Source organism: Bison bison, unplaced genomic scaffold (assembly GCF_000754665.1).
Source record: "Bison bison bison isolate TAMUID 2011002044 unplaced genomic scaffold, Bison_UMD1.0 scf7180017864514, whole genome shotgun sequence".
NCBI lineage: Eukaryota > Metazoa > Chordata > Mammalia > Artiodactyla > Bovidae > Bison > Bison bison.
Genome location: NW_011495067.1, coordinates 672,424 through 679,453, shown reverse-complemented (window position 1 = coordinate 679,453; position 7,030 = coordinate 672,424). Strand labels below are relative to the sequence as shown.

At 36.9% G+C, this 7,030-nt stretch overlaps 1 protein-coding gene across 2 annotated transcripts in view; it reads left to right on the top strand.

The window, feature by feature from the left end:
• Positions 1 to 4,497, top strand: part of ASB5 (ankyrin repeat and SOCS box containing 5) — a 41,076-nt gene extending 36,579 nt beyond the window's left edge. The window contains exons 6-7 of one of the 2 annotated variants that reach the window (XM_010829914.1): positions 1,329 to 1,520; positions 2,563 to 4,497. In XM_010829914.1, the coding sequence (XP_010828216.1) occupies positions 1,329 to 1,520; positions 2,563 to 2,690 (320 nt within the window). In that variant the 3' untranslated portion in view covers positions 2,691 to 4,497. The remainder of the gene's footprint in view (positions 1 to 1,328; positions 1,521 to 2,562) is intronic. The other variant, XM_010829915.1, reaches the window with a different exon arrangement.
• The last annotated feature ends 2,533 nt before the right edge of the window (positions 4,498 to 7,030 follow it).

Sequence of the window (7,030 nt, the reverse complement as noted above, 5' to 3'; positions counted from 1 at the left end):
TAAATTATAGACTTCTTCAAGCAGTGTCTGTATCCATATTTCTTTCTCTTTATACCTAGTAAGAGTCTTAAATGTGAGTTCTGCTAATAATGGCTGGCAGATAGTTATTTTCTGGCTATGGTCACCCATAAATTTGTATAACCAGAAGAGTTTATTCTTTACAACCTGCTTTATTTTGCTTGCAATATTATTCTCTTCCCGATATTTTATATTGGGTAAAAAAAAAACAAAAAACTGAAGCAGTATTGTTAGTAATTGTGGATTGGTTGTTATTTTCAGGCTCTGATCGCCCATAAAATTGGTATAACCGATGAAATGTATGCTTCCCCTGTGGAGATTTTGTTATGAAATATATTTTTTCACTAAATCTTTTACATTTGATTTAAAAATATTGAAAACAAATACATTTACTGAAACTTGAGAGTATCAGGAGGGCCATAGAGGGACTCATGAAATGTGTTGCTTCTTATAAACATCATCAGTTTTATTGATGGTGTCAGAAAGCAGAGCTGAGAAGGACTTAATGGATTTTTATTAACAGGCCTGTCTTGGTGGTGTAACTTTTTATGCATTGGAAAATGGGATCATTATTCTTTACAGTATTAAACAGCACATATTCACTGCACGTGTGTCAAATGACCACCATGTGCCAGGGCTTTGCACCAAGATAAAATAACTGGGTAATAGGTAATTTAACATGTAAGGATATTTTAATACAAGCATTTTAAAAACGTACTTTGCATGCAGAAATATAATGTGCTTTTCTACTTAAAAGGCTCAGTGCCTTTATATATATACTGAATTAAACTACCTGAGTGAGAGGGGGATGAATTTGTGTACATTTTACCCAAAGAGCTCACGTATCTATAGTCATAAGTTTTCTGAGAAACCAAAGAGTTCTATTGCCCTAAAATAAATGAAAAGAATAAGAACAATAAGCTCTTGAATAATCCTAAGAATGATCCATTGTGAGGAAAATGGATATGTCAACCTAATTGTGCACTATAAATACTAGTTAATATGATTACTTTGGGAATTGTTTAAAAATTTTTTTAAAAATAATTTATTATGAAATTTTTCAAGCATAGAGAAAAATATTAGAGGACTTAACAAAAGTGTGAACTCTCCATCCAGGTGTATTGCATTTTAAGATTCAATACATGTATGTATGAAGCATATTTATGAAATCTGCATTGTGCATATATATTGCATACAAAGAAGTAGCTCATTACAGAGAATTGAGGTCCTCTTTGTGGCTGACACACTGGCCTCCCCTTGCTGAGGTAGGTGATTCGTCTCACAAACCATCACTCCTCATTTCCATGTAGGTGCTGATGTACAAAAAGGCAAATATTGGGATACTCCATTACACGCTGCTGCTCAACAGTCCTGTACAGAAATTGTAAACTTACTGCTAGAATTTGGAGCGGATATCAACGCCAAAAACACAGATCTTCTGCGACCTGTCGACGTAGCGACTTCTAATAGTCTGGTGGAAAGATTATTGCTTCAACATGAAGGTAAGAAGAATCTACGAGGGCATTAAAAACATTTTGAAGGGCTTGAAATAGATGAAATTAGAAGACTTTTTGTTGGCATGTAAAATAACAATGACATAGCATTTGGAATATTTTTTGAAGGAAGATAACTTTTTAACTTGGGTTGCATCCATAAAGAAGGTATCATGAGGATTTTGATTTTCTTTGTTCTCATCTTACCTAAATTCTGTATTCCTTCAGTTTAAGTTAAATATATTATTTTTTGACAGTAAACAATATGTTGATTCTGTTTAAATATATATTTATTAATATATATCTTGAAATATGCCCCATTTTATAAGGATGTGCATCATCAATAGTGTGTTATAGAAACATAATCATGAAGTATTTTTATTCTAAAACAGAAATTCTAAAGCCTGGTCTAGACATTAGAGAAAAATTTGCTTTGGCTTCAATAGTTAATCTAATTTGAGGAAAAAAAATTTTTTTTAATTCCCCTTTTAGTGCATAACACTTCTTGGAGCTTTTGATTTATATGTCCTTCATAAAGCAGGAGATTTATATCTCCTTCAAAAAGCAAAAAGCCTTGTTTTTGAGGCTTTATAAACAACAATAATTTCATAAGCCCGAAGAGTAAAATATTTTAAAGAACATGCATGGATTATATCTCAATTATAATAAAGTCTTACAAATAAAAGCAATACACATATGCTTATATAAATATCCCTAGGTTAATGGGTTTCCCAGGTGGTGTAGTGGTAAAGTGTACGCTTACATTGCTGGGTTCGGTCCCTGGGTTGTGAAGATCCCCTGGAGGAGGAAATGGCAACTCACTCCAGTGTTCTTGCCTGGAAATTCCATGGACAGAGGAACTTGGTGAGCTACAGTCCATGGGGTGGCAAAGAGTCAGACAAAACTGAGCATGTACAAACGCACAATGGTTATACTGCCCTAATTTATTGCAAAGCACTGTCTTTTTTTGTGTGGTTTGATTTCATGTGCCTTACAACACAGAAAAATCCATTTTGATTTTAATAAACAAATACTTTCACGTTTCTTACAGCCACCCCAAGCTCTCTGTGCCAGCTCTGCAGACTCTGTATCAGAAACTACATCGGTAGACCAAGATTATACCTTATCCCACAGCTCCAGCTGCCAACGTTATTGCAGAACTTCTTACAGTATCGATAAGGGAGTAAAATAATTCTAAATGTCTGAAAATCGTAAATTTCTATTTCATCTGCATAGTGTATATTTCATATTAAAACATGCTAAAGAGATGGTAGAGATATGAGAATACTCGGGAAGTTAGTGAAATAGCAATTTTAGTTAAAGTGTACTAGTGCATAGTATGTTTCATGCATTTTTACTGGTTTTGGACTATAATATGTTTAAAGTATCTATATGAACCCTTACTAAAAGTATTCATATATTTTTGAAGGTCTAGATTCTTCGACGAATGTTTATGCTTCTAAGTTTTGGCCTCTGTAATTGATTATTTCTATATTGTTGACATTAATACAAAATATGAGTATGGTTTAGAAAAGAGCAGCTCATATATTTTTTGAAATAAAGATGACTGTCATTCAGGAAACCCACTATGTTAAATGTTTACTTATCATTATCAATTCAGTAAAGAGAAGACGAATCGCCCCTTTCCTGCAAAGGTCCCAGTGGTCACTTCACTGCCTTAGGTAAACCTGTTTCAGAAACTGGCAGGACTAGAATGATCACTACAGCTCTCTCACCCTAAGAAGTCTGGAACATTACACACCTGCTCAGTGTATTTGAAGACCCTTTCCTACTCATGAGTGGTCTCTCAGGGTCTCTCTTCTGTGCTTTTATACATATCACCCCAGCCTCCTCCATTCAGAGGCTGTCAGGAGCTGGTGAGACTTGGACCAGGAAAATGAACTTCACATCTAGTTGATAAAGAGGCCCTGGCTCACACTCTAGGGATCAGGGGGGCCCAAGGCTGTAGAAGGTGGAAGATAAAAAATGCCTTAAAATGTGGGGTTTTCAAAGAAAAGGAAAAAAGGGTATTACTTAGCAAACACAGAAACCTTAGGAAATGTCCCCCATCTGTGGACCTTCACTGTGGTGTTTCTAATTCTTGCACAAAACAAGGGTTCAGCATAGACGATACTATAAAGGGATGCTGTACATAAGAAGGTTTCCTCTGTGGGGTTTATTCTCTTCTGCTTAATGTATTTGAGTGCAATATAAAAAGTAATTAAAAAATAAAATTAAACATTAAAAAAACTCTCTGTGCCTACTTTGTAGTTTAAACTATTTGAATTTATAAGATAATAAGATACTTATAACACTATGTAAAGTAGAAGAAAATACTTGGATGAGTCCTATAAATTTATCAAATTTTGATAAAACATTTTGATAATCCGGGGCCTATTTTCCTTTTTACTTAATTCTTGACTGACTGCCAGAGACCTGTGGGAAATAAACTATTGTTGTATATAAACCCAAAGTTATTAAGACTACATTTTTAAAGAATCATTCTAGATTTTCAAAAGTCAAAATATGGTTGTGGCATTTTTTTTTTAAATGTCTTCTATGTGGCTAGAGACTTTTAAATTAGTCTGTTTTACAAAATATCTCAGTTTAATAAATTCGTAATATCCTCAGAATAATATGCATTTAACCTTTTTTTTAATTATAGAGTAACCCTATTAAACATAATCACATATTAAAATTGCTTTTCAGTAAAACAGTGTCTACTAGTATTTTTCCTGAGCAAGAAGTCATCTTAGGGTACAAGGCATCCCTCTTAATTGGTCTTATGTCAGTAAGAGAAGCAAATATCAAATATTAAAATAAAAATTGACACTTGGAAAGTTTTAGAGTGCTGGTACCTTGTATATTAGCTTGAGTATGATTATCATATCAAAGAAATGTTCTAATTTAAACACATCATATGTATGTTACTATATTAAAGTGTGATGGTTATCCCTGGAATAAACCAGTTTTTTTTCTGTTCTAATTAGTATTTGATTTTCTAATGGAAGGTAATGGAGAATATGATTCAATTGTCCTAGTCTTATTTACTACTGGTTTTCAAATCACTGTATCAGGAGCAGTTAGAGTGACATGATGCCAACTGACACCGTGAAGTTCCTCTAATCAGAATCTTTTTACAAACATGTGTAAAGGTCCAAGGACAAAATTCTACAAAGGCAAAATAAAAAAATACTACAGATAGCCTATACCATACCTACTATGGGGTTGCCTCCTGATCAACCCATCATAAGGTGAAAACATCATATGTTAAAAATGCATTTAATACACCTCCCCATGGAACATCAGAGCTCAGCCTGGCCCACCTTAAATGTGCTCAGATCATGTGCATTAGCCTACAGTTGGGCACAATCATCTAACACAAAACCTAGTTTATCATAAAGCATTGACTCTCCCATGCAGTTGACTGAATATTGTACTGACAGTGAAAAGCAGGCCGTTGTCTGGGTCTAGAATAGTTATACATGTATCAGTTGCTCTGCTCTGTGGTCAGGGGACTGCCTGGGAGCGGCAGGTCCTGCCCAGCATAAAGAAATCTGGTGGGACAGTCTACCACTGGTCTGGGACAAAGACCCAAATGCAACCCTTGAAGTACGATTTCTACCGAAGGCATATGGTTTTCAAACCATCCTGAAGTCAAAAAACCAGTAGATTGGGGACCATGTGTATTTGATATGAGATTAAAGAAATATGATGAAATAAATGCTGGAATAAAGCACTGCTGAACACATTTATTTTTGTAGGAAAAAAAGTATTTACTTTCCATTATTGTTGTAACCACAGAGTACAGATGTTCAGAAATCAGTAAATAGAAGCACAGCATGAAAGGATGGCCTCTTCTGAAAAGGTCTAAGAGTATCCGCTGTGTTTCCTTAGCCCTGAACCCAGGAGGGTGGTTCTCCATTCACTACCAACAATTTAAACAGATGATCTGCTCCCTTGGGTTATTCCCACCTTTTTACTCTAATTTCTCCACTTTCTTATTTATAATTGGTTTAAGGCTTGCACTCTCTCCTAAAAGCCTTAACAATCATTCTCAGTCTTTTTTGGGAGCAAATTTTGTTCAGAAAATTCAGGCCTTGTTACCTCTCCATCTGCTCTAGGGTTTCAACAAAAAAAAGGGTGCCCTTCAGGGAATATAAATGACCTAAATATATAAAATGAAACATCCACTGGAATTGCTATGGCAAATGGAAACATTCATTCTGTGTCGTACAAAAGCAGCTGATTAGGTCTGCCTGCTAGAAACAGGAGAGTTAGTGTTTCTGAGTCTCAACACAAACGAATCATGCCAGTGATTCACCCCTCAGACCATGAAGGTTCCCAAAGGCTCGAGGAGAGAAAGGCTGTGTTTCTGGGGGGCACAGGCCCCGGTAACAACCAGGAGAGGATTTGCTGGATGCAGGGTGGGAGACGCAACGAGTCAGGACATTTGCTGTCAGGACAGCTCCATCACAAGATCATCCCTTGTCAAAATCATGCCTTGTCAGGATGAGGCGTGCAGGCAGATAATCTATGAAATGTACAGAAGGAGGAATAGGGTTTCTTCCCCAGTGGGGAACTGAGGCTGGGCTGGAGGATAGGTCAACGTGGTGCCAGCATCCTGCACTAGACCAAAGAATAAAGGCATGCAGAAAACCCTGTTTCTGATCCTCCTTCACCCAGAGATGAGACAGAACTAACACCCTACATCTGGGTTTTTAAAGAGTTTGGGTTTTTTTTTCTTTGGCAGGGGAGAATGGTGACTCCATCTCTCCGTATCATTCATTCTTGTGGCCAATGCAGGATTCTTAGCTTGTCCCTTCCTCAAAAAGGACAAGCTAGCATTTGGGACTTGACACCATCACTCAGACCCTGGACTTCAGGGAACCCAGGACTATCGAGAGTGAAGGCAGTTCCGTCTGGGGCCAGGATTCAGTCTTCCAATAGCTGCCCCTCTTATTGCCAACTCCCCTCCCCATTAAAAGGAGGAGGGGTTCCGTTATCACTGGTCGCCCTTCCCCCAGAGCAGTGACTGACCCACAGAGCATGAGGGTGGGCCTCAGCTCTGAATCTGTCCTGTCTGGACCTAGCACTGCCCAGAGGGTAAGTTAAACACAAACACACATGGTTCTACACTTCCCAAGGACAAATATTAATTCTCAAGGACAAGACCATTCAAACACATAAGGAGGAACAGAAGTATTTTCCTAACTAGCTCATAATTTTTGAGGCCTCCCTCTCAAAGTGAAGTGAGCATTTTACATTTTTATGTTTCAAATTATTATGCAGATCCATATCCATTTTGTACAGGAAGGCATGAAATGACTTTGAAAGCAAGAACTCAATTTAATGGTCTCAGTCTGGGGGAAGGGAAGCAGTAATTTTGGACTCTGTTACAGTGTCCTTAAAAAAACAAACAAACAAACAAAAAACCTGAAGGTATTAAAAGGAACCTCATGAACTTTCTTCTTGAGTTATGCATAGGAGGAAAAGTACATGGTCAACCCAGCCACATA